This window comes from Callithrix jacchus, chromosome 1 (assembly GCF_049354715.1).
Source record: "Callithrix jacchus isolate 240 chromosome 1, calJac240_pri, whole genome shotgun sequence".
Taxonomy (NCBI): Eukaryota; Metazoa; Chordata; class Mammalia; order Primates; family Cebidae; genus Callithrix; species Callithrix jacchus.
This window is the reverse complement of record NC_133502.1, coordinates 200,343,844-200,370,089: the sequence shown is the minus strand read 5'-3', so window position 1 is coordinate 200,370,089 and position 26,246 is coordinate 200,343,844. Positions and strand designations below refer to the sequence as shown.

The following is a 26,246-nucleotide window of genomic DNA, read 5'->3' as shown; positions in this document are numbered from 1 at the left end:
AGCCAGGCATGGTGGCGCGTGCCTGTAGTTCCAGCTACTTGGGAGGCTGAGATGGGAGAATCACTTGAACCTGGTGGGGTGGAGATTGTGGTGAGCTGAGATTGGATTCCAACCTGGGCAACTGAGTGAGACTCCATTTTAAAAAAAAAAAAATTATCTGGGCGTGGTGGTGGGTGCCTACAATCCCAGTTACTTAGGAGGCTGAAACACAAGAATCACTTGAACCCAGGAAGCGCACAGGTTGCAGTAAGCCAAGATCGTGCCACTGCACTCCAGCCTGGGCAACAGAACAAGACTGTTTTTTATTTTTATTTTTAAAAAAGGCAGTCATGGTAAACATACCTGTAGTTCCAGCTACTTAGGAAGCTGAGGTGGGAGAATGACTTGAGCCCTGGAGTTTGGAGTTTAAGGCTGCAAGGAGCTGTGATTGCACCACTATACTCCTGCCTGGGCAACAAAGTGAGAACCTGTCTCTAAGAAAAGAAAAACACACAATGACTCACTCAACAGTTAACCACTGTTAATAGTCTGGTGTAAGACAAAGCAGCACATTTAAGAAACCCTGTTTCCTCATTTCTGTTTGAACCTCTGACTCTGTGATGAAATGCAGCTCTCAGGAAGAATCCTTGAAGACAGGACAGGATAGAGTACATACCCCCAACATCCCTTGCTTATTAGATTCCTTAAAAAATAAATGACTCGGGGCCGGGCACGGTGGCTCAAGCCTGTAATCCCAGCACTTTGGGAGGCCGAGGCAGGTGGATCACGAGGTCAAGAGATTGAGACCATCCTGGTCAACATGGTGAAACCCCGTCTCTACTAAAAATACAAAAAATTAGCTGGGCACCGTGGCGCGTGCCTGTAATCCCAGCTACTCAGGAGGCTGAGGCAGGAGAATTGCCTGAACCCAGGAGGCGGAGGTTGCAGTGAGCTGAGATTGCGCCATTGCACTCCAGCCTGGGTAACAAGAGCAAAACTCCGTCTCAAAAAAAAAAAAAAAAAAGTTTAAAAAAAAATAAATGACTCAGCCGGGTGCTGTGGCTCACACCTATAATCCTAGCACTTTGGGAGGCCGAGGTGCTAGGCCTGAGGTCAAGAGTTCAAGACCAGCCTGGCCATCACAATGAAACCCTATCTTTTTTTAAAAAAAAAAAAAGATAAATGATTCTAGGCTGGGTGCAGTGACTCACCCTGTAATCCCAGCACTTTGGGAGGCCAAGGTTGGCAGATCGCTTGAGGTGAAGAATTTGAGACCAGTCTGGACAACATGATGAAACCCCATCTCTACTAAAAATATAAAATTAGCCCAGTGTGGTGGCAGGTGTCTGTAGTCCCAGCTACTCGGGAGGCTGAGGCAGAACTGCTGGAACCCGGGAGGTAGAGGTTGCAGTAAGCCAAGATCATGCTACTGCACTGCAGCCTGGGTAACAGTAAGAGTGGGCACAGTGACTCATGCCTATAATCTCAGCACTTTAGGAGGCTAAGGCAGGAGGATCACTTGAAGCCAGGAGTTCAAAACCAGCCTGGTCAACACAGCAAGACCCCATGTCTACAAAAGAAAATTTTCAAAATTAGCTGGGTGTGGTGGCAGGCAATTGTAGTCCCATCTACTGGAGAGGCTGAGGCAGAGCTGTACACTATCTTTGGCAGGTCATAATTTGCCTAGGCTTCAACTTCATCTTCACAAAGATATGCCTCAGGTAGGAAAAAGTGGGCAATTTCTAGGGTCTCTCCTACCTCTCCATTGGTTTCCTGACCTGAATCTTCCTCCTTCAGAGAAGATTCTGGATAATCCAGCTCTGGCTGAATCACATCAGGCTGTAGGTGAAAGAAGGCAGGTGGGTGAGTCATTTACCTTACCAGGCCAGGCAGCTTCCCCAGCTACAAAACAGAGTTGCTCTATGCCTGCTCAGGACTTCCCAATGTTCTCCTCTGCCACTCCCAGCCAGGTGGCACAGTTTCCAGCCACACCGCAAGGTCTCTCACAGGAGCTGGGCCTCAGCCTCCTAGCTAGCCTCTCTGCTTTCATTCCCACCCACTTCCAATCTCATTGTCCCACAGTTACCAAGGTAAGGTTTTTATACAATAGAGCTTGTTGCTGGGATTATGGATGTGAGCCACCATGCCCGGCCAAAAATTTTTTTAGAGACAGGGTCTCACTCACTCGTAGGCAGGAGTGCAGTAGGAGAATCATAACTCGCTGTAACCTTAACTTCTGGGTTCAAGTGATCCTCCCACCTCAGCCTCCCAAGTAGCTGGGAATTACAGACTTGTGTCACCATGCTAATTTTATTTTTTGTAGAGGCAGGGTATCTCACTATGTTGCTTAGGCTGATCTCAAACTGTCTGCTTCAAGCAATCCTCCCACCTCAGCCTCCTAATGTGCTGGAATTATAGGCCTGCAACTCCTTTAATACTCCCCAAAACCCCATGCAGTATGTTTTACTGTCACCATTTTACAGATAAGGAAACCAGAGTTCAGCAAGGTCAAGTGCCTTGCCATTGCGTATGAGTCCATTTTCACGCTGCTGATAAAGATCGGATCATTTATAAAGAAAGAGGTTTAATGAACTCACAGTACCACGTGGCTGAGGACGTCTCACAATCACCATGCAAGGCGAAAAGCACATCTTACATGGCAGCAGGCAAGAGAATCAGAGCCAAGCAAAAGGGGAACGCCTTATAAAATCATCAGATCTTGTGAGACTTATTCACTGCCTTCAAAATTTAAGAAAGGAGACCTATTCACTACCACAAGAACACTATGGGGGAGACTGCTCCCATGATTCAATTATCTCCCACCAGATCCCTCCTGCAACACATGGGAACTAAGGGAACTACAATTCAAAATGAGATTTGGGTGGGGACACAGCCAAACCGTATTACCCTGGCTCCCATAGCTAGAATCGGTGGAGTCAGCATTCAAACCAAGAACCCTTATGAACTGAACTCCTAAGAGTGGAACTGTGGCAGGAGGCTGTGACCCAGAGAAGCATTATGGCAGCTTACGAAAAAATACTCAGTAAAAGGCAGAAAGACTAGACCAAGCTTGTCCAACCTGTGGTCCCCCAGGCTGCATGCAGCCCAGGACGGCTTTGAATGAGGCCCAAATGCAAATTTGTAAAGATGAGATTTATGCACAAACTTTTTGTTTTAGCTCATCAGCGATTAGTGTTATTTTATGTGTGGCCCAAGACAATTCTTCCAGTGTGGCTCAGGGAAGCCAAAAGATTGGATACCCCTGAACTAGACCCCAGGATGGGGAGTGGCTAAGACCCCCAAGCCAGGGTCTTTCCTCCAGCGGAAGCCATAGTGCTTCCCCATGGCCAAGACAGTGAGTGATTTAAGAACAGAATTACTGGCTTAGAAGCCAAAGTTTGACTGTAGTATCTCCAACTGTGGCTCCTGTTTTGATTTTGTTTGTTTGTGTTTTTGAGATGGAGTTTTGCCGTTGTTACCCAGACTGGAGTGCAATGGCACGACCTCGGCTCACCGCAACCTCCGCCTTCTGGGTTCAAGCAATTCTCCTGTCTTAGCCTCCCAAGTAGCTGGAACTACAGGCGCGCACCACCATACCCAGCTAATTTTTGTATTTTTAGTAGAGACGGGGTTTCACCTTGTTGACCAGGATGGTCTCGATCTCTTGACCTCGTGATCCACCCGCCTCGGCCTCCCAAAGTGCTGGGATTATAGGCGTGAGCCAGGCTGTCCCCCACCCCCACCTGGCTGGCTCCTGTTTTGAAAATCAGAATTCTTTGGTAATTGAAAACTCAAAATAGGAGCCTGCCCTTAGGGTATTTGCAGAGGGCTTTGAAGTGGTCTCAAATTACTGACAAGTGAAGATCAGGTACAGTTAACAAAGCAACCAGTGCAGAAGCAGGTAGGTCTCAAGGGCAATTCACATTTATTTCCTGATCATGCTGACTAAACATACTTCAAACACAGCAGAAGGTCAAGAGTCTGTTTTGAAGGTAAAGCCGTTTCTTGCCAACAGTGAATGGTGGTCCACGAAGAGTAACTTAAGCATCATCTTCAAGCTGAGGCTCCAGCTCTGGGCAAACAGCTGCTTGGTGGACCTGGTCCTTCTGGCCTGGATGGGGGCCTCCAAGGAACTACTTGTCCTCATACTTGTGCTTGATGTGTTTCCACAGCTTCTACATTTTAAAGACAAGAGCCACAAACTTTGACCTTTGCCTCTCACATTTTACAACTACTCCCACTACCGTGGTCTCTAAAACAAGCTTGGGAGAAATACATGCCGTGTCCTGATTAAAAACATACACTTGCAGTGGGCAAACTGGAAGCAATCCTAGGCTTGATGCACAATTTTCTTTTTCTTTTTTGAGATGGAGACTTGCTCTGTCACCCAGGCTGCAGTTCAGTGGCGCAATCTTGGCTCACTGCAACCTCCACCTCCTGGGTTCAAGCGATTCTCCTGCTTGAACCAGTGATTCTCAGCTTCTCGAGCAGCTGGGAATACAGGTGTGTACTACCCGGTTACTTTTTGTATTTTTAGTAGAAACGAGGTTTTGCCACGTTGGGCAGGCTAATCTCGAATTCCTGACATCAAATGATCCACCCACTCTGGCCTCCCAGTCTGGAAGGACAGGCGTGAGCCATTCATCCAACCTTCATGCACAATTCTTGGCATTTATAAAAACGATGATGCTTTCAATCACCAGGTGAAGTAAGTGGAAAGGGATGATCTTTAGGAAATTCAGGTTGAGACTGAGGGAAGTGCCCCAAAGCAATCATTAATAAAAACAGTCTGGAAGACATCTCAGTTCAACTCCCAGGTATTACTGAAGAGGCTGTAAGTGCATAACCCCAAAATATTTCACCATGAGCCATTTAAAACATTTCCTGGGACCTAAATTGGCTGAAATTCTCATTCCCAAAAGCACAAGAAGCTAAGCACAGTGGCTCATGCCTGTAATCCTAGCATTTTAGGAGGCTAAGGCAGGAGGACTGCTTGAGCTCAGGAATTCTAGATCAGCCTGGGCAACACGGTGAAACCCCATCTCTATAAAAAATACAAAAATTAGCTGGGCATGGTGGTATATGCCTGTGGTCCCAGCTACTCGGGAAGCTGAGGTGGCAGGATCACTTGAACTCAGGAGGTCAAGGCTGCAGTGAGCTGTGATCATGCCACTGCACTCCAACCTGGGCGACAGTAAAACCATGTCTCAAAAAGAAAAAAAAAAAAGCTGGATGCAGTGGCTCATGCCTGTAATCCCAGAACTTTGGGAGGCTGAGGTGAGCAAATCACAAGGTCAGGAGGTCGAGACCAGCCTGGGCAACATGGTGACTGCTCGTCCCTACCAAAAAAATACAAAAATTAGCCAGGCATGGCTGCATGCACCTGTAATCCCAGCTACTCAGAAGGCTGAGGCAGGAGAATTGCTTGAATTTGGGATATGGAGGTTGCAGTGAGCCGAGATCATTCCACTGCACTCCAGCCTGGGCAACAAAGAGGACTCCATCTCAAAAAAAAAAAAAAAAAAAAGCACAGGGGAAAATGAGTGAGTTATAACAGCATACTTAGCTGTCTTTCCAGATCAATGAGAACGGTCAACAGAACCACTTGCAAGAGATGGGACAGTGGCAATGCCTTCACATGGGCAGGAAGTTGTACTGGTCACAGGTGGCATAGCGCTAGTGGACAGTGCCTTCCCAGGCCACAGAGTCAGACAGCCTCAAATTAAAAACACAAGTGAGAGGCCGGGCGCGGTGGCTCACACCTATAATCCCAGCACTTTGGGAGGCCGAGGAAGGTGGATCACGAGGTCAAGAGATCGAGACCAACCTGGTCAACAAGGTGAAACCCCGTCTCTACTAAAAATACAAAAATTAGCTGGGCATGGTGGCTTGAGCCTGTAGTCCCAGCTACTCAGGAGGCTGAGGCAGGAGAATTGCTTGAACCCAGGAGGCGGAGGTTGCAGCATGAGCTGGGATCGCACCATTGCACTCCAGCCTGGGTAACAACAGCAAACTCTGTCTCAAAACAAAACAAAACAAAACAAAACACAGTGAGTGCTGGAACAGGGCTATATGTATAAGGCCTACTCCAATACAGTCATAATTTACCAATATAAAGCATACCCTGCACCTAGCACAGTGTCTGGTACACAAGAGTTAAAACTGTGTTGTCATTCTTGTCTCATGCTTCCACTTTCCCCTAAGGAATTTAAGCAATGGTTATTTTTCAGTGGTACCACCTACCAGGCATATGGCTCCCTGCCTACATCTCATGTAATCCTCACAACAGTGCTCAGGTCACTATTTATATCTCCATCTCACAATTAAAACTGGACCTCAGAGAAGAAAATTGGTCAACTTAATGCCACAGTTAAGTGACAAGGACCAGTGTTCCTATCCAAAGCTTTCTGATTTCATAGCCCCCCCACCTCATTAATACTAACGCCTAGGTGGGAAGCCTTGGGGACCAGAAGCGCCATCTTGAAACTACAGCCACGGCGTCTAAGGTGTCTAATGTCCTTTTCACGACGCCTGCCTGCTCAAATCTGCCCTAGAAAGCTTGAGACAGAGGTCCCGTTTCTGGCCCTGACTTGCCCCTGGCTTCCTGATAGTGTGCACTTAGTAAGTTCTTTGCTCTGACTAGCCTTTAGTTTTCGCTTCTGAAAATGGACGAGTGGGTACGTGGGGTGGCACAAAACAATACTTACGACCCCTGTAGTGAGATAGATTAACCTCGCTTAACGTTTTATAATTCACATCAAGCCAAGAGGACAGACGGCAGACTCGAGACAGAAGACACCGACAGTTTACCCCTTTCCCCCTTCCTGGTGAAGTTAGACTGAGTCCCGTCCCACCTCAACTCCCACTGTCAACCCTCAGGCGGGCCCAAGGTCAGGGAGGCCCAGGCCCTCACCCCCTCGTTGATGTGGTCGTAGATGGCGTTCGCGCCTTGATCGAAGGCGCGCTCGAAGAACAGGACGCCCACGACGATAGTGAGGGCGAAGGTGGAAGTCCTGCGGAACAGCAGGGAGTACATTTTCCCAGTCAATGTCTGGGCCGCCATGTTTCTTCACAGTCTATCTCGCGCCACTGCACCCGCGCCGGGGCTGACCTCGTTCTCCAAAGACCCTAGACGTGCAACGCTTTATGGGATTTGTAGTTCCTCTGAATCTCAGTGTTGGTTGTTTTGAAACACAGAGGTACTGCTGTCCTGAGCATGAGGGAAAAAAATCTCATGAGATTCATATCAGAACAGCCCAAATAATCTGATAAAATTTGTTACCCAATTTTCTTCAGAATTCCTGGCTAAAGAGGTTAAACTACAACTCCCAGAAGCCCTCGCGCGCGATCATCTGCCCCTGCCCTCCCCCTGGTCCCGGCTTAGTTTCCCAAAGCTCTCTGGGAAAGGCGAACTGATAGCCAAGGCGGGACTACAAATCCCAGCAAGCAGTGCGCGACGCGAGGACGCAGGAGCCCGGAGCTATAGCCACCAGGGAGCCAGGTACTTTCTTCGGCGGGACGTGGCGGTAGGGCGAGTCCTAGTCTCTTTTCCCCGCACAGAAGACTTGAGCTCTTCCTTCTCTGCCCGTGCACCCCGCGGGGAGACGCACCATTTCTTGGGATGGGGAGTGTATAGAGGGGCGAGGGGATCTGGGTTACCGAGACCCTGGCTCACCTCTTCGTCTTGTCCCCTCCACCAGCCCCAAGTCCAGGCCAAGAGTTGGGGCCTGTGGCAAAGTCTTGTCCTGGAAGTTGAACCCTCCACCCTGGCTTAAGGGCAGGGACAGATCTGCCCTGCTTCCTCTTCCTCTCACCCCTGGGCTTCGAACTCGGCAACCCTGGCCTGGAAGGCTGGAGACTTGGGACCTGCTTGGGATAGGAAAGAGCAAGGGCTTGGAGTACCCGGGGCATTCAGCAGATGTTTTCCCAGCGCCCGTTCTAGTCCCTGCTCTGGGGACCCAGCAGTGAACGAGTCCTTGCTCTCACAGAACGCTCAATCTACTGAGTGGGCGGATGGGGAGGTACAGGACATGAAACAGATAGTGTTTTGGTTGACTGGAGAGATAGTGGTGGTGACATTGCACCCTGGGTGGCCGCTCTGAGGGTGACATTTGACTAGAGACTTGAATGAATAGTAGTGAGTTGAACAGGAAAACGTTGGTGCAGAGGCCTTGAAGCGGCTGCAGTCCTGGGATGTTTGAGGGAAAGAAGTAGAGTGGACTGTGAAGAAGTGAACTCATGTCTGGTCAGCTCATGTCTGGCCTTGTAACCCACGTTAACACGTTAAGGAGTCTTGTTTTCTTTGTTTTTGTTATTAGAGACAGGGTCTTACTGTGTTGCCTAGGCTGATCTCCAACTCCTGGGCTCAAGCGATCTTCCTGTCTTGGCCTCCCATGGTGGTGGGACTACAGGTGTGAGCCACCGTGTCTGTCCAAGGAGTCTTTTTTTTTTTTTGTCTAATTGTACTATGAAGCCACTGAAGGATTTTTGGCAGAAATGCGACAAGGTTTAATTTGCACTTTAATGTCATCTTTCTGGCTGGTCTCTGGAGAGTGGACTTCAAGGGGGAAGTTATTGTAGTAGATTAGTTGAGGGAAGATGGGTGGTTATTTTTTTATTTTTTTTTTTCCTTTTGAGATGGAGTCTCGCTCTGTCACCCAGGCTGGAGTGCAGTGCTAGGATCTTGGCTCACTGCAGCCTCCACCTCCCAGGTTCAAGTGATTCCCCTGCTTCAGCCTCCCAAGTAGCTGGGATTACAGGTGCTCACCGCCACACCCAGCTAATGTAGAGATGAGGTTTCACCATGTTGGCCAGGCTGGTCTCAAACTCCTGACCTCAGGTGATCCGGCCACCTCGGCCTCCCAAAGTGCTGGGATTACAGGCATGAGCCACCACACCCGGCCTGAGGGGTGGTAATTTAGATTAGGGTGTGGAGCAGAGCAGTGATCAGATTTGGGATGTAATTTGTGGGGTAGGGCAGACAGAGCAAGCTAGCAGACGTGTGTAGGGTGCACAGGAAAGAGGAATTGAGAAAGATATCTAAATTTTTTTTTTTTTAAGACAGAGTCTTGCTCTGTCGCCCAGGCTGAAGTGCAGTGGCACAATCGCAGCTCACTGCAACCTCTGCCTCCCAGGCTCAAGCAGTTCTCATGTACTGACTAGCTGGGATTACAAGTGAGCACCAACACGCCCCACTCATTTTTGCATTTTTAGTAGAGACAGGGTTTCACCATGTTGGCCAGGTTGGTCTTGAACTCCTGGCCTTAAGTTATCCGCCTGCCTTGGCCCCTCAAAGTGCTGGGATTGCAGGTGTGAGCCACTGCGTCCAACTGACATCTAAGTTTTGACTTCCACAATTTAAAATCAACAGGAATGATCTTAAGTTCTGTTTTGGTCACATCAGTTTGAGCTGGTCCACAGACATCTGGTGGAGGTGTCTAGAGGCAAATGAGGGCATGGGACTGGGTGTAGAGGACAGGTGTAAGCTGGAGAGAAGAGTCATCAGGATAGGGGTGGCATTCAAAACCAGGGACTGGGCTGGACACAGCAGCTCACAAGTATAATCCCAGCGTTTTGGGAGGCCAAGGCAGGAGGAACACTTGAGGCCAAGAGTTGGAGACCAACCTGGGCCACATAGTGAGACCCGGTCTCTACAAAAAGCAAACTAAGGGATGGGCACAGTGGCTCACACCTGTAATCGCTGCACTTTGGGAGGCCAAGGCAGGTGGATCGCTTGAGGTCAGGAGTTCGAGACCAGCTTGGCCAACATGGTGAAACCCTGTCTCTACTAAAAATAGAAAAAAATTAGCCAGTATGGTGGTATGTGCTTGTAATCCCAGCTACTTGGGAGGCTGAAGTAGGAGACTCACTTGAACCTGGGAAGTAGAGGCTGCAGTGAGCTGAGATCACACAGCTGCACTTCAAAAAAGGGCGACAGAACTCAAACCAACCAACCAACCAAATGAAATAAACAAACAAAAACTAGGGATTGGATTGCAGGCCTGGCTCTGCCTCTGACTCTTTGACATTGATCAGGCTTTGACTCTTTGGGCCATCTTTTAATTCATCTGTAAAGAGCAACAGTGATACCAGGTTAGGGGACCAGAAGGAAAAATGTGAAATGCTTCACATCCATGAGTTATGCTTACTGTGGTTTTTTACTATTTGCAAAGCATCCTGGGAACCTCTCAGGGCAGGAAGTTGTGAGGCCCCTGGGGAAGACTACTTAGGTCTTGCTAATCACTTCCAACAAATCTGACTGATGGGAAGTTCAGAGGAGGGAGAATCATTTTAGGTAGGATGAGTAGGGAAGACCACAGGGAGTTAAGGGTGTGGCTTGTTTTATTTGGTTTTATCATGTTTTATTTTTGTAAAGACAGGGTCTCCCTCCATTGCCCAGGCTGGAGTACAGTGGCACATAATTCCTGGCTGTAATAATCATAGCTCCTTGCAGCCTGGAACTCCTGGGTTCAAGCAACTCACCTTCTTCAACCTCCCAAATAGCTGGGACTACAAGTGTGCACCACCACCCTGGGTTATTGTTATTATTATTTTTATTTTGAGAAAGGGTCTTGCTCTGTGCCCAGCCCTTTGTTTTTTGTAGAGACAGGGTCTCACTATGTGGCTCAGGCTGGTCTCCAACTCTTGGCCTCAAGTGTTCCTCCTGCCTTGGCCTCCCAAAACGCTGGGATTATAGGTGTGAGCTGCCGTGTGCAGCCCAGTCCCTGGTTTTGAATGCCACCCCTATCCTGATGACTTTTCTCATCAGGAGTGTAGTGGCACAATCATAGCTCACTGCAGCCTCGACCTCCTGGGCTCAAGTTATACTCCCACCTCAGCATACCAAGTTGCTGGGACTACAGGTACATGCAACTATGCTCCACTAATTTGGTTTTCTTATATTATTTTTATAGAGATGGGGTGGCCAAGCATGTTGGCCAAGCTGGTCTCAAAATACTGAGCTCAACTGATCCACCCACCTTGGCCTCCCAAAGTGCTGGGATTACAGATATGAGCCATCTCACCAGCCTTTTATTGATTGATTGATTGATTGATTGATTGAGGCAGAGCCTCCCGAGTAACTGGAATTACAGGTGCCTGCCACCATGCCTGGCTAATTTTTTGTATTTTTAGTAGAGATGGAGTTTCACCATCTTGGCCAGGCTGGTCTTGAAGTCCTGACCTCATGATCCACCTGCCTCAGCCTACTGAAGTGCTGGGATTATAGGCATTAGCTACCATGCCTGTCTATTTCTATTATTACATTGTAACATATAATGAAATAATTATACCACTCACCATAATGTAGAATCAGTGGGAGCCCTGAGCTTGTTGTCCTGCAACTGGACAGTCCCATCTGGAGGTGATGGGAGACGGTGACAGATCATCAGGCATTAGATTATCGTAAGGAGTGAACAACCTAGATCCCTTGCATGCACAATTCACAGTAGGGTTCACGCTCCTGTGAGAATCTAATGCTGCCACTGATCTGATAAGAGACGAAGCTGAGGCAGTAATGCAAGCAATGGGGAGCAGCTGTAAATACAGAGGAAGCTTTGCTCACTCACCTGCCACTCACCTCCTGCTGTGCAGCCCCCAGCACCTAACAGGCCATTGACCTCTACCAATCCATGGCCTGGAGGCTGGGGGGGCGGGGGGGGGGCTGCTTTAAACCATGTGTTTCAACTTAGAAATTATTATTCAATACATAAATAAGAAAAATGAGGCTGGATGTGGTGGCTCACGCCTGTAATCTCAGCACTTTGGGAGGTCAAGGCAGGTGGATCACGAGGTCAGGAGTTTAAGACCAGCCTGGCCAAGATAGTGAAACCCTGTCTCTACTATACAAAAATTAGCCAGGCATGGTGGCACGTGCCTGTAATCCCAGCTACTCGGGAGGCTGAGGCAGAGAATTGCTTAAACCCAGGAGGCCGAGGTTGCACTGAGCTGAGATCGTGCCACTGCACTCCAGCCTTGTTGACAGAGTGAAACTCCGTCTCAAAAAAGAAAAAAAGAAGAAAAAAATGAACTTAACTTTTCCTTTGATTAATATTTGAACTCAAGTTGAAGATTCTGAATTTCTGAAGACACTCAGCCCTATTTACACCCTAATTTCATTCCTGCCAACATTTTAAATCTATTTGTAAATTTAATATATTTGATTTTCTTTTTAAGTACTTTATAACATAACAAGCACAATTTTCCCCAGAATACTTAAACAGTTACTACAAAATCTAATCAATTAAACTTATAATGAATTTCAAGTCCTTGTAAATAATTCTTTTTACAGACTTAGTAAACTTCTCTTGTGCCAGTGGCTCTTAGTATAAGGAGCTAAAAAGAGCACAAACAAATAAACAGGCTGTATTTCTGACATGAAATAGGAATATATGGGGGGCCCCTTAGTAACCTTTACAGCACTCCAGGTGATTATGATATACAGTTCATATTTTCAATCACTGCTAACCTCTCAATCTAAAATCACAACTCATATAAATTACTGACATATTTTATCAATTACTGTCTCTATATTTTAACTTCTGTATTTTAAATTGGAATCACAATACTTATCTGTTAAGACACTCAACATATCTTTTTTTTTTTTTTGAGACGGAGTTTCCCTCTTGTTACCCAGTCTGGAGTGCAATGGCGCAATCTCGGCTCACTGCAACCTCCGCCTCCTGGGTTCAGGCAATTCTCTTGCCTCAGCCTCCTGAGTAGCTGGGATTACAGGCACGTGCCACCAACCCAGCTAATATTTTGTATTTTTAGTAGAGACGGGGTTTCACCATGTTGACCAGGATGGTCTCGATCTCTTGACCTCGTGATCCACCCGCCTCAGGCCCCCAAAGTACTGGGATTACAGGCTTGAGCCACGGCACCTGGCCCATTTTTTTTTTGAGACGGAGTTTCACTGTTATTACCCAGACTGGTGTGCAATGGCACGATCTCAGCTCACCGCAACCTCTGCCTCCTGGGTTCAAGCAATTCTCCTACCTCAGCCTCCCGAGTAGCTGGGACTACAGGTGTGCACCACCATGCCCAGCTAATTTTTGTATTTTTAGTAGAGATGGAGTTTCACCTTGTTGACCAGGATGGTCTCGATCTCTTGACCTCGGGATCCACCCGCCTTGGCCTCCCAAAGTGCTGGGATTATAGGCGTGAGCCACCGCGCCTGGCCTCTCAACATATCATTTTTTTCAACATTTCAGATAATTTTTGTGTTTTGTTTTGAAACAGTATCTCACTCTCTTACCCAGGCTTGAGTGCAATGGTGCCATCTTGGCTCACTGCAGCCTCCATCTCCTCCTACCTCAACCTCTTGAGCAGTTGCTGGGACCACAGGCCAGAGCCCACACCAGCATGTCTGGCTAATTGTTTTTTGTTGAGACCTAGTCTTGATTTTGGTGGTTGCAGTGGTATGATCTTGGCTCACTGCAACCTCTGCCTCCTGGGTTCAAGCAGTTCCCTGCCTCAACCTCCCAAGTAGCTGGGATTACAGGCACCTGCCACCATGCCCAGCTAATTTTTGTATTTTTGTTAGAGACAGGGTTTCACTATGTTGGCCACGCTCATCTTTTTTTTTTTTTTTTTTTTTCAAAGACGGGGTTTCACCATGTTGGTCAGGCTGGTCTTCAACTCCCGACCTCAGGTGATCCGCCCGCCTTGACCTCCAAAGTGCTTGGATTACAGGCATGAGCCACTGCGCCCAGCTGGCCAGGCTAGTCTTGAACTCCTGACCTTGTGAACCACCCACCTTGGCCTCTCAAAGTGGTAGGATCACAAGCGGGAGTTACCACGCCCAGCCTGTTGGGCTAATTTTTAAAAAATTATTTGTAGAGACAAGGTCTCCTTATGGTTTTGAACTCCTGGGCTCAAGTGATCCTCCTGCCTCCCAAAGTGCTAGGATAACAGTTGTGAGCCACCATCCCCACCCTACAGATACTTCTTTTTTTTTTTTTTTTTTGAGATGTAGTCTCACTCTGTTGCCTAGGCTGAATGCAGTAGCTTGACTGCAACCTCACCTTACTGCAACCTCTGCCTCCCGTGTTCAAGCAGTTCTCTTGCCTCAGCCTCCCAAGTAGCTGGGATTACAGGCATACACCACCACGCTGGGCTAATTTTTTGTATTTTTATTAGAGACAGGGTCTTACCAGGTTGGCCAGCCTGGTCTCGAACTCCTGACTTCAGGTGATCTGCCTGCCTCAGCCTCCCAAAGTGTTGGAATTACAGTTGTGAGCCACTGCAACCAGCCAGATACTTTTTAATTCCAAGAACTGATTATTACTAAACTTAGGATAGGAACATTAATACAGCGAGTTTGATTTGCTCTTATGCTTTTATTTTCAATTTTAAACTTTCTAGGAATGTGACAAGACACTTATCAAGTAAGAAAACAGCTTTATCCACTTTAATGAATTGTGCTACATTGGACTACCAAGTTGGACTACCACTTCAGTGACCTGAGGTATTCATAATTGGACTGATTTCAAGCTGGGACATGAGTCCAGGGAGCTATGTCTACCCAGAGTAACTGTGCCCAGCAGAGGCTGCATTTGGAACTCGAGGGAAAGTTCATTCCTCCAGGCTTTTGCTTCTTAAGGGGTATTTTGCTTCTTAAGGGGACTTGCTAGTTAAAATGCAGATTTCTAGGTCTTCTTCCAAATCTGCTAAATCAGGATTTCTGGGAACTTGACCCAGGAAACTTTTTTTGTTTTTGAGATGGAGTCTTGCTCTGTCACCCAGGCTGGAGTGCAGTGGCACAATCTGGGCTCATCACTGCCACCTCCACCTCCGGGTTTCAAGCAATTCTCATGCCTTAGCCTCCCAAGTAATGGGAATTACAGGTGCATGCTACCACGCTGAGCTAATTTTTTTTTTTTTTTTGAGACGGAGGAGTCTGTCTATGACACTCAGGCTGGAGTGCAGTGGCTTATTCTAGGCTCACTGCAACCTCCCCCCTCTCAGATTTAAGCAATTCTCCTACCTCAGCCTCCTGAGTAGCTGGGATTATAGGTGACTGCCACCATGCCCAGCTAATTTTTGTATTTTTAGTAGAGACGGGGTTTGGTCAGGCTGGTCTTGAACTCCTGACCTCAGATGATCTGCTTGCCTCAGCCTCCCAAAGTGCTGGAATTGAAGATGTGAGCCACTGTGCCTAGCCCAATTTCGTATTTTTAGTAGAGACGGGGTTTCACCATGTTGGCCAGGCTGGTCTTCAACTCCTGACCTCAGGTAATCTGCCCACCTTGGCCTCCCAAAGTGCTAGTATTAGTTAGAGGTGTGAGCCACCACGTCTGGCCCCCTTTTATTTTTTTATTTCTTTGAGACAGGGTCTCACTCTGTCGCCCAAGCTGGCATGATCAGAGCTCACTATAATCTCAAATTCCTGGGCTCCAGTGATCCTCCCCTCTTAGCATCTTGAGTAGCAAGGACTACAAGCACATGACACCCTAACTGCCTAATTAAAGAATTTTTTTTTGTAGAGACAGGGGTCTCACTGTGTTGCCCAGGCTGGTCTAGAACTCCTGACCTCAAGTGATCCACCGGTCTTGGCCTCCTGAAGTGCTGGGATTATAGGTGTGAGTCACCACATTTAGCTGAGATTCGTTTTTAATAAGGTTCCCACTTGGAAGCCATGGAAAATTTTGAGCAGGGATGATTTAAGGAGAGTTGATCTGATGCTGCTTATGATACAGCGAACTGAGGGGGCTGTCCAGATATGAGTCCAGAGGTGAGGAGCTGAGATCTGACTTGGGCAGGAGTGGCAGTGGAGACAGAGGATCAGATGATATTTGGAAGCCCAGACTGGGGAGAGAAGAAGCGGGAGGCAGAGACAGTTCTGAATCCAAGTATCTGGTTCAGGAGCCTCATTTAAACTATTTTTACCTTTCCTCTTTGGAAACTCTGGCCTCCTGGGACCTGTAACTATCTGATAGAAACTGTATCCCCAGCCTGCATTCCCTAGAGCCCAGATTCAGGCTCAGCCGAACTTCGCTGGGCCTTGGGGTGTGCTAGGCTAAGTCTGGTTGGAATCAGGGTTTGCCTTGTCAGTTATCCAGGGGCTGAGGGCAGTGTCTGCTCTGTCTCTTTCACTCGCCACCCCTGACTGGTTCATCTAAGTCAACCAGGTCTCTGGAACCCTCCACAGCAGCCTCCAGAGGGAGAAGGAATAGGATTTATCCCTGCCTTACAAATTTCCCACTTGTTCTTTTTCTCTTTTTTAGATGCTAGTCAAGCAAAGCAGTGGGAGATGAGAAGGAACAGAGAAATCTGTGCCTGTTGTCCAGGCTGGAGTGCAGTGTCGTGATCATGGCTCACTGCAGCCTTAACTCCTGGGCTCAGGTAATCCTTCCACCTCAGCCTCCCAAGTAGCTGGGACTACAGGTATGTGTTACCATACCTAGCTAATTTTTCATTAAATTTTTTTTTTTTTTTAAACAGTCTCGCTTTGTCGCCCAGGCTGGAGTATAGTGGCGCAATCTTGGCTCACTGCAACCTCTGCCTCCCAGGTTCAAGTGATTTTCCTGCCTCAGCCTCCTGACTAGCTGGGATTATAGGCATGCACCATCACATCCAGCTAATTTTTATATTTTTAGTAGAAAAGGGGTTTCACCAAGTTAGCCTCTAACTCTTGACCTCAGGTGATCTACCCGCATCGGCCTCCCAATGTGCTGGGATTAAAGGCATGAGCCACTGCGCCCAGCCAAATAAAAAAAAAAAAATTTATAGGGATGGGGGTGGTCTCACTATATTGCCCAGGCTGCTCTCGAACTCCTGGGCTCAAGTGATCCCCTCACTTCAGCCTCCCAAAGTGCTGGGATTACAAGCTTGAGCCACCGAACCCAGCCTGGACTCGCATTTCTCTGTAGAGTCTGAATCAGGACTTTCTTAGATCCTGCCCTGTACCAGACCTGCCAAGTTAGAAATTGCAGTGGGTAGCCCCCTTGCTGCCTTAGACCTGTAGGAATAAGATGATGTGCCTCACCCCAGGGGAAGGCAGAAGGCAAACGTAGGAATGAGGTCAGGATGAAAAAGGTGTATGGCTGCCACCCAACACTGGGGTGTCTCAAGGATGCCCCCAACCTGCGGGGGCTCCGGTCAGGAAAGACATCTGGATTTCCTTGGCACTTTCTTTGGAGCAGGGTCCTGCACCAGCAGTCTGCAGGCCACCCCACAGGGCGGTTCTGATGCCATCAACTCCAGATGGCAGGCATATGTGACACTGGGACATTACCGAGCTCCTAGTGGGCATGCAATAAAGCCATCCTCTGGCTGTGGTTTGCTTTTTACCTGGGGTCTGGTGGTGCCATAATTAGAAAATATAACAGGTGAGCTTTGGGGTCACCTGTGGTGAACACAAGTCCAGGATAATTACAGTGCGCATCCCTGCCCCTGGCCAAAGGCCGAGCTGCTGGCTTATTTTTGCCTTGTGTCAAAGCCAGCTCTGTCTGTAACTGAGACACACACAAGGAAAGGAATGCAAAACACTGAGGAAGCACAAATGTTTGCCCAGTAACAGTCTCACAGCAGGACAGTGGGATGGGGAGAGAGTGGGCTCTGGGGTTAGCCAGACCCGAGTGTGCATGCCAGCTCTGGTGTGCCTTGGTTGTGGGGCATTGGGCATGTGGCTTCACAGTGTCGTGGTGAAGGCTCCACAAGTGGGCACCCTGGCCCACTGGCAGCTCAGAATAATGAGACATTATTGTTATTGGTTATTGATGTAAGTGTCATTATTGCTATGAAACTAACAGTAATTGTCATGATTATTGTTAGAGTCTTTCCTGGCCATGGCTGTGAAGAAATTAGGACTGAGTATTCTCAGACTTGTATTCTGGTCTGCAAAATAGACACTTGATATTGATATCTACTCAGAGGGTCTCCAGGAGAGTTAAATGAGGGCATGAAGTGCCAAGCAAGCAGAAATCAAATCTGAAGCTGTCACCCCTCACCCACCACCCCCAGCCTCTTTCCTCCCCTCTGCCTCCCCACAGTATCTGGACTAGTTTTGTTTGTTTCTTTTTTTTTTTTTTAAAGACAAAATCTCTCTTTGTTGGAGGGCAGTGCTACCTGGGTTGGAGCGAGCAATTCTCTTGACTCAGCCTCCCAAGTAGCTAGGATTACACATGCATGCCACCATGCCCAGCTAATTTTGTATTTTTAGTAGAAACAGGGTTTCACCATGTTGGCCAGGCTGGTCTCAAACTCCTGACCTCAAGTGATCCACCCACCTTGGCCTCCTAAAGTGCTGGATTACAGGCGTGAGCCACTGCTCCTGGCCTCGACTAGTTTTCTTTGAGCCTGGAGGACAGCAGTCAGGTCTCATGAGACAAGGGGTGAGGTTTGAGGCAGTGGAATGGGATTAAATGGGGATCCCAGCAGCTGGGCAGGCTGGGGCCCTGGTGGAGACAGAAGTCGCATGGGGAGGGCTGGTGGTGGCCGTGAGGGACCTAGCTTCAGGGCTTTATGTCCCTCTCTCAAGTATCTGTCCGTCTTTGTACCTAGATTGAGCAGAGGGCTGCAGAGGTGCTGGCATTGAGCAGAGAGTAGGAGACCTTGGCTTCTGTGGGCTGCTGGCTCATTCATCCCAAGCAGCTGTGGGTGCAAGAGTATGCTGGACCCTATTCAGGTGCTGGGGGGCAGCATCCGGATAAACAGAACTCTCTGCCCTTGTGGGGCATTGGCATGTATTCTGGTGGCAAAGGCAGGCACACAGGACAGTAATCAGCAGGTGAGAAGGCATGCTGTGGAAAACAGCACGTTGGAAGGGGAAGTGGACATACCTGTGACATTGGCTTTGACTGTGGTTTTGTTTTTGTTTTTGTTTTGTTTGAGATGGAGTCTCGCTCTGTCGCCCAGGCTGGTGGAGTACAATAGCGTGATCTTGGTTCACTGCAACCTCTGCCTCCCAGGTTCAAATGATTTTCTTGTTTCAGCCTCCCGAGAAGCTGGGACTCCTGACCTCAGGTGATCCACCCGCCTCAGTCTCCCAAAGTGCTGGGATTACAGGCGTGAACCACCACGCCCGGGTTTGACTGTGGTTTTTAAAGCAGGGTTCAGAATGTGCTCACTTAGAGGGTGAGGGGTGGGCAGCGTGGATGATAATAGTAACAATAGTAACAGCGTCCATTGTTTGAGCAGGAACTATATGCTACACACCTTTTTTTTCTGTTTGAGACAGGGTCTCTGTCACCCAGGCTGGAGTGTAGTGGCATAATCTCAGCTCACTGCAGCCTTGACCTCCTTGGGCTCAAGTAACCTCCCAAGTAGCTGGCACTACAGGTGTGCACCACCATGCCTACCTAATTTTTTTTCTTTCTGTAGCAATGGGGTCTCTCCATGTTGTCCAGGCTGGTCTCAAACTCCTGGGCTCCAGTAATCCTCCCACCTCCGCCTCCCAACATGTTAGGATTACAGGCCTGAGCCATTGCACCTGACTACTGGGCACCTTAATGCCTGCCTCGGTAAATCTCAGCAGCTGTGGGATCCATGTTTTATAGCTAAGGAGAGATCCAGGGAGATTAAATAACTTTCCAGGGGTCACCCAGCTTATAAGCGGCAGAGGTGGAATTCAGATGTGACTCATGTGACCCAGAGGTTGTCCCACTAGCCTTGCCCACTGCCTCTTGGCCACGAGGAGCCAGCACTCTCACTGGCTGATGTTCTGGGGATCTAGCAGATGCCTTTGCAGCCGTGGACCTGGTCCCTGGGAGTGGGTGGATGGCACCACCTGTGTTTCTGGCAGGGAGTAGGGCCGGATGGTTCTGTGTTCCAGACAAGACCTCGCTCACACTCTGCTGCGCGTGCTACCCTCAGAGGATGGGGATGAATCACAGCAGAGGGGGCCAGCTTAGTCAGCACCCCATGCTGGTGTCTGGGCACTGTTCAGAGACACTCTGGCTGTCCCTTCCCTCCTCTGTCCCTGACACCCGACTTGGCTGCCAAGTACGATGGTGCAGGTTTCACCTGGTGCAAGGACACCTGGCTGAGGGGTGAGTTAGAGCTGAACTCCAGCCAGCATTCTGCTTGCCAAGTTGAGTGTCTAGCAGGGCGCTGCATGTGTCCAGAGGATTCTGCAAGCCGAACCTTATCCTAACATGGGCAAAGTCATCAGAGCAGGAGGCATTTGGGTCAGGTGCTCTAGAATTTCACACCTGAGTGAGGTCACCTTGCTAAAGGCCAGCCTCTGCCCGGGAACAGGGCCTTGGGCTCATGTCTATGGGGACAGGCCTGTGAAATAGGTGGGATGTGCACAGCATCACCCCAATCCCATCTCTGGGCAGTGGGGGGCTCTGCATAGCTATATATTTTTTTTTTCGAAAGGGAGTCTTGTTCTGTCACCCAGGCTGGAGTGCAGTGGCACGATTTTGGCTCACTGCTACTTCTGCCTCCCGAGTAGCTGGGATTACAGGTGCATACCACCACGCCTGGCTAATTTTTATATTTTAGTAGAGAGGGGTTTCACTGTGTTGGCCAGGGTGGTCTCAAGCTCCTGACCTCAAGTGATCTACCCACCTTGGCCTCTGAAAGTGCAGGGATTATAGGTGTGAGGCACCACGCCTGGCCACGCACAGCTGTTACATAGAGCAGGGATCTGGGCATGCTGTGGGGACTGAGGTTCCAGACCCACTTCTGCCTCTCGTGCTGAGTACTTTGGGTGACTCACTTCCCCTCTCCTGACCTCACTTTTCTCATCTGCAATATGGACCAGCTGACCCCAGAGGTCACTGGGTACTGACATCCTGTTCTGTGTCTGAGCCTGTTTTCTGGAGGACAATGGTGATGACAGCCAAGGTTTCTTGAAGGCATTCTGTGGACCAAGCTTTGTGCTAAGCATGTACGTGGAGGATCTGATTCTAGTAGCAACCCCTGAGGTGAACGCTGTTATCCCAGTTTTCATAGCAGGAGAACAAGGCCAGAAATGAAATAATAGCCCAGGGTCACCGAGTGAGAAAGTTAGGAAGCAGTGGCGACTAGATGAAAGCCCTGACATCTGACTCTTAACCCTGTCCCCAGCAGCCTCCCTAGGCGCAGAAGTGCGGTGATCGTCGGTCCTGAGTGCTCAGTGCTGTCCCCAGGCTGGGTATCCCCCTCAGGGCAAGAGGGTCAGGGAGGGGCCACCCAGGTTATGCCCAGTGGGCATGCTTTCCTATCCCAGAGGAACTGTGCTGCCTGCCGCTGTCCCTGGCCTGACACTGCGCATGTGTCTGACAGGTAGATAGAAAGCATTGCTGGCCGGGTGCAGCTGCTCATGACTATAATCCCAGCACTGTGAGAGGCAGAGATGGGAGGATCACTTGAGCTCAGGAGTTTGAGACCAACCTGGGCAACATGACCAGGCCATTATTTAAATTTAAATTAAAAAAAAAAGCATTGCTGTGGGCATCTTCTCATCTTATCACTGGATGTTAGAACCAAAGAGCCCTTTAGAGATCACCTGGTCCTGCTGCTTCCCACATGGGGAAACTGAGGCCCGCTCTGCCCTTCTTACATGTGTGACCTGGGGCCCTTCATGGAACCCCTCTGAGTTTTAGTTTCCTCATTCATGAGTAAGATGATAATCCTTACTTCTTGGGGCTTGAAGGGGCTAGCAGGGTCCTAGGGTGTAGTGATTAATAAAGGAAAATTGTCATTAGTATGATTTGTTGGGAGGAGACTTTTTTTTTTTGGATGGGGATCTCACTGTATTGTCCAGGCTGGAGTACATTGGCTCAATCTCAGCTTACTGCAGCCTCTGCCTCCTGGGCTCAAGCCATCCTCATGCCTCAGCTTCCTGAGTAGCTGTAACTACAGGCATGCGCCACCAATGCTCAGCTAATTTTTGCATTTTTTGTGGAGATGAGGTTTCACTCTGTCACCCAGGCTGGTCTTGAACTCCTGGACTCAAGAAATCCATCCTACTGAGCCTCCCAAAATGCTGGGATTAAGGAGGAGACTTTTATTATATGGTTAGGAGTGGGGACCCTAGAGGCCTGCTGCCTGGATTCCAAGGCCAGCTGGGCTCCTTCCTAGCAATGTGACCTTGACTAAGTCACTTCATTTCTGGAACCTCAGTGCCCCCATCTAAAAAGGCATAACAGCTCCTCCCCCACAGGTTGTCTTGGGGATTAAATGAGATGATGCTTATAGAGCTTTCAGCTTAGTGCCAGCACATAGCATTCTCAGCATCGTTTTCACCATTTGCATTAGAAACTTCTCTGTACCACTCCCTGAGCAACCTGCCATTGCCTCATATTCCCACGTTTGAAAGTAGAGGCCTAGAGACTGGAAGTGACTTGCCCAAGGTCATAGGCAGCTTCTCAACGCCTGTGTGGTTTTGTCCAACTAAGTAGGCTGCAGAGCCACTGTTCTGTTTCAGTTTCCCAGAGAAGCACCCTCCTCCTCCCCTCCCTTCCCCATCACTCTCCAGCACCAGCAGCTGCTCAGAGCTTCAAGCTTTGTGAATGGCTTGGTTTAGCACTCGACCGTTAAACGTTCATCTCTTACAATTTCAATCCAATTCCTATAAGTTTATTGGCAAGACGGGGTGTATTAGAGCTGCCAAATTTAATATATCAAGTGTGCGTGTCTGGGACACGGTCTCTCTGCAGTAATGGGAGAAGAGAGGTTTTATATGTTTTCATTTTGAATGACTGACTGTTCCTGATCCCATTACAGCCCCTGACTTAATGACTGCTGTCCCTGTCTGCTGCAAGAGCGGCTTTCTCCATCAACCTGCTTGGCTGCTGGGACTGTCCCTGTGTCTTTCCCCAGTCTCCTCCTCCTGAGCTGCGTTCCCCCATCGGTCCACTGTGATGATCAGGTCCTGGGAGTCTGGGGCTTTGGCTGCTAGCCCAGATAGCTACCTTGTGACCTTGGGGAAATCATTTCTCTTCCTCAGAAACCTGTTCTGTGAAGTGAGGGGTCTGACCACAGGGTCTGGGCTCAGCCTTGGCAGATTCGCTATGGTGGCCCCAAGTGGACCCGTTCCTCCTCCTGTCTTGTACCAAACTCACAGACCCAAGAGCTGGCCGTGAGTCTGAATTGCCACCCACCTTGGGCCGCAGATCTCCTGGATCCGGAGTGGTGGCTGTGGTCACCACGGCTGAGAGGTCTTAAGACCCCAAAATGTTTTCATTTCCCTCTGTGACTGGATGGGGACCTGCCACCTGATAATTTGGTGATCTCCTTGGGAAGCTGTTAGCATTCACTGCCTGAGTCCTCTGGTTTCTCTAAGCCTTGAACTGGCTGTGGAATAGAGGACACCTGGCAGCCTGACGTTAGGGGACTAGGTTTGCTTTCTGCTTATCAGCTCTGTGATCTTGGGCAAATCACCCCCCTCTCTGAACCTCATTGTCCCAAATGGAAAATGGGAATTGATTCATTTAACAAGTACTTCAATGGTACTGTGTACTATTTTGGGTGCTGGGGCTCCAGCAATAAACAAAACACAAACCCGCCCTCATGGCTTTATATTCTTATTGGGGGAGAAAGACAATAAATGTAACAAGTAACTTATTGCATGAAGGGTGTATTAATTAGTCCACTCTCACATTGCTATAAGGAAATACCAGATACTGGGTTATTTACAAAGGAAGGGGGTTTAAGTGACTCACAATTCTGCGTGGCTGGGAAGGCCTCAGGAAACTTACAATCATGGCAGAAGGGGAAGGGGAGGCAGGCATCTTCTTTACAAGGCGGCAGGAGAGAAAAGTGCCGAGCAAAGCAGGAAGAGCCCCTTATAAAACCATCAGATCTTGTGAGAACTCTTCACTATCATGAGAGCAGTATGGGGGAAACCACCCCCATGTCAGTTACCTCCACTTGGTCTCTCCCTTGACACATGGGGAATAGGGGGATTACAATTCAAGATGAGATTTGGGTGAGGATACAAAACCTAACTATATCAAGGGTGATATATGCTATGAGGGAAAATAAGGCAGGGAGTGGAGGAAGTTAAGTGGAACGTTCTGCAGTCTTAAATAAAGCAGCATTGGAGCAAAGATGGAAGGGGTCGAGAGGGGAAGTGAGGTGGGTGTCTGCGGGAGGGCACACACCTCCCCCTGGGGAGCCTCGGGTGCAAAGGCCAGGAGGTGGCTGTGTGCCCGGCATGTATGGTGCAAATGTGGAGGTCAGAGGTCAGAGGTATGGTAGGGGATGGGTGCGGTGGCTCATACCTGTAATCCCAGCATTTCAGGAGGCCAAGGCGGGAGGACACTTGAGCCCAGGAGACCAGCCTCTGTAACATAGTGAGACCCCATCTCTAAAAAAAAAAATGTTTTTTAAGTTAGGCATGGTGGCATGCACCTGTAGTCCCAGCTATTCAAGAGGCTGAGGCAGGAGGATCACTTGAGCCCAGGAGGTTAAAGCTACAGTAAGCTGTGGTCACACCATTGCTCTCCACCCTGGGTGACAGAGCAAGACCCTTTCTCAAAAAAAAAACCCTATGTGGTAGGGGACAAGGGAGGCTGGCCAAAGAGTATAAGGTGACAGTTCTTCAGCCTACTTACATGTTAGAATTACCTGACAGACTTTAAAAAATACCAAACAGCAGCCAGGTACAGTGGCTTATGTCTATTATCCCACTACTTTGAGAGGTGGAGACAGGAAGATTGCTTGAACCCAGCAGGTTGAGGCTGCAGTGAGCTGTGTTTGCACCACTGTACTCCAGCATGGGTGACAGAGCAAGACCCTCTCAAAAAAAACCAAAAACCAAATAACAGTACCCAGGCGTCATCCACTGAGGTTCTGCTTTAATGGTTCTGAGTTGCAGGCTGGGCATCAATCAGAATTGTTAACAGATCCCTCTGGAATGAAGCCTCTCATGAGCTTGACATTCCTAATGGGCGGGGGCGCATGTGAGTCAAGGCATGGCTCAGGCCTGGCCCTCAGGAAGGATTCAGTGGGCTGGTGAGGAGTATGTTTTCTCCAGTGGTCTGATCTGAGCTCTTTGTGCCTTCCCAGGCAGCAAAGCACCTGCTCTGAGTTGCCATGGGGAAGCGATACTTCTGCGACTACTGTGACCGCTCCTTCCAGGACAACCTCCACAACCGCAAGAAGCACCTGAACGGGCTGCAGCACCTCAAGGCCAAGAAGGTCTGGTACGACATGTTCCGAGGTGGGTGCCGCTGGCTGGGGGCTGCTCTCCTGGAGCCCTGCTCTCTGATCTTTCCTATCATCAAAGACCCCCATCAATCAGTGACAGTCTGGGTCTGGGCTCTTTGAGAATCAGAAGAGAGGGAGGCCTGGGCCACTGGGCCCTCAGAGGAGCAGCCTGGTAGGTGAGCTTTTTCTCCAGCAACTCTGACTGAGGGCTCTGTGCTCTAGGTATCTGCCAGGCTCTGGGGATGCTGTAGACAGGAAGAAGAAGGCCCTAGAAAGAGGTGATGTTGGCTGGGCATGGTAGCTTATGCCTATAATCTCAGCACTTTGGGAGGCCAACGCAGGCGGATCACCTGAGGTCAGGAGTTTGAGACCAGCCTGACCAACATGGCGAAACCCTGACCTTACTAAAAATACAAAAATTAGCCAGGCATGCTGGTGGGCGCCTGTAGTCCCAACTACTCAGGAGGCTGAGGCAGGAGAATCGTTTGAACCTGGGAGGTGGAGGTTACAGTAAGCCGAGATTGCACCATTGGACTCCAGCTTGGGTGACAGAGGGAGACTCCGTCTCAAAAAAAAAAAGAGGTGATGTTTGAGCCAACAACTGAAATAGGGGAAAGCCAGCCACGTGGTTCTGGGTGGAGGGTGTGCAGAGAAGCAGGCAGCCGTGAGTCCAGCACCAGGGCTCTCTGAGCAGGAGGGAGAGCGTGTGGCTGGGCGGAGCAGGCCAGAGGAGAATGGTAGGGCTCAAACTGACACTGGGGCAGGGATCTTCCAGGCCTGTGGAGGCTATTGTAAGTGGAGGGGCAGAAGGGGGGGTCCCTGTTCCAAGGCAGAGAGCAGCCTTTGAAGAGCTTTAGCTGCTGTGGGCGGACCTACATTGACAGCTCAGACTTCTTCATGGGGAGCAGTTGGGTGCAGTCAGTGGCAGTTGAATGAATGGCTGCAGGCACGAGTGAATAATCCAGTTGCAGGAGGAGGGCGGGCTCTTCTGGGAAAGGCCTCTCAGAGCAGAAACAATTGGGGTAAATGAGCTGAGGTCAGAAGTGTCTAGCATGGGGCCTGTTTGCTGGGAGGTGCCCATAGAGGAGAGTTATGCTGTTTCCGGGCTGTCACTGTCCGGGACACGCTGAAGAACAGTCAGGAAGGTTCCAGAGCATGACTAGGCAGAAGCCAGGTTGACAGGT

General features: G+C 49.1%; 2 protein-coding genes and 1 long non-coding RNA gene across 11 annotated transcripts in view; 1 reads left to right on the top strand and 2 right to left on the bottom strand.

The window, feature by feature from the left end:
* The window catches only part of LOC108594095 (uncharacterized), a 40,949-nt gene extending 39,125 nt beyond the window's left edge, over positions 1-1,824 (bottom strand). For all 3 annotated transcript variants that reach the window (XR_001914830.4, XR_013522358.1, XR_013522357.1), the window contains exons 1-2: positions 1,738-1,824; positions 343-473 (exon numbers count right to left, since the gene is read on the bottom strand). This is a non-coding gene — a long non-coding RNA (uncharacterized LOC108594095). The remainder of the gene's footprint in view (positions 1-342; positions 474-1,737) is intronic.
* Positions 1,825-3,881: 2,057 nt separating this feature from the next.
* On the bottom strand, positions 3,882-7,072 carry UQCR10 (ubiquinol-cytochrome c reductase, complex III subunit X). The gene is made up of 2 exons (XM_035268940.2): positions 6,893-7,072; positions 3,882-4,154 (listed from the first exon to the last, which is right to left on the bottom strand). The coding sequence occupies exons 1-2, from the start codon at positions 7,040-7,042 to the stop codon at positions 4,113-4,115; spliced, it is 192 nt and encodes a 63-aa protein (XP_035124831.1). The 5' UTR covers positions 7,043-7,072; the 3' UTR covers positions 3,882-4,112.
* A 355-nt stretch (positions 7,073-7,427) lies between these two features.
* Positions 7,428-26,246, top strand: part of ZMAT5 (zinc finger matrin-type 5) — a 34,931-nt gene continuing 16,112 nt past the window's right edge. For 2 of the 7 annotated variants that reach the window (XM_078338053.1, XM_035268886.3), the window contains exons 1-4: positions 7,428-7,480; positions 14,344-14,446; positions 16,206-16,365; positions 24,922-25,075. In XM_078338053.1, the coding sequence (XP_078194179.1) occupies positions 24,949-25,075 (127 nt within the window). In that variant the 5' untranslated portion in view covers positions 7,428-7,480; positions 14,344-14,446; positions 16,206-16,365; positions 24,922-24,948. Of the gene's footprint in view, positions 7,481-14,343; positions 14,447-16,205; positions 16,366-18,914; positions 18,946-24,921; positions 25,076-26,246 lie in introns of all 7 variants that reach the window. The other 5 variants (XM_035268930.3, XM_035268895.3, XM_078338050.1 and 2 more) reach the window with 4 other exon arrangements.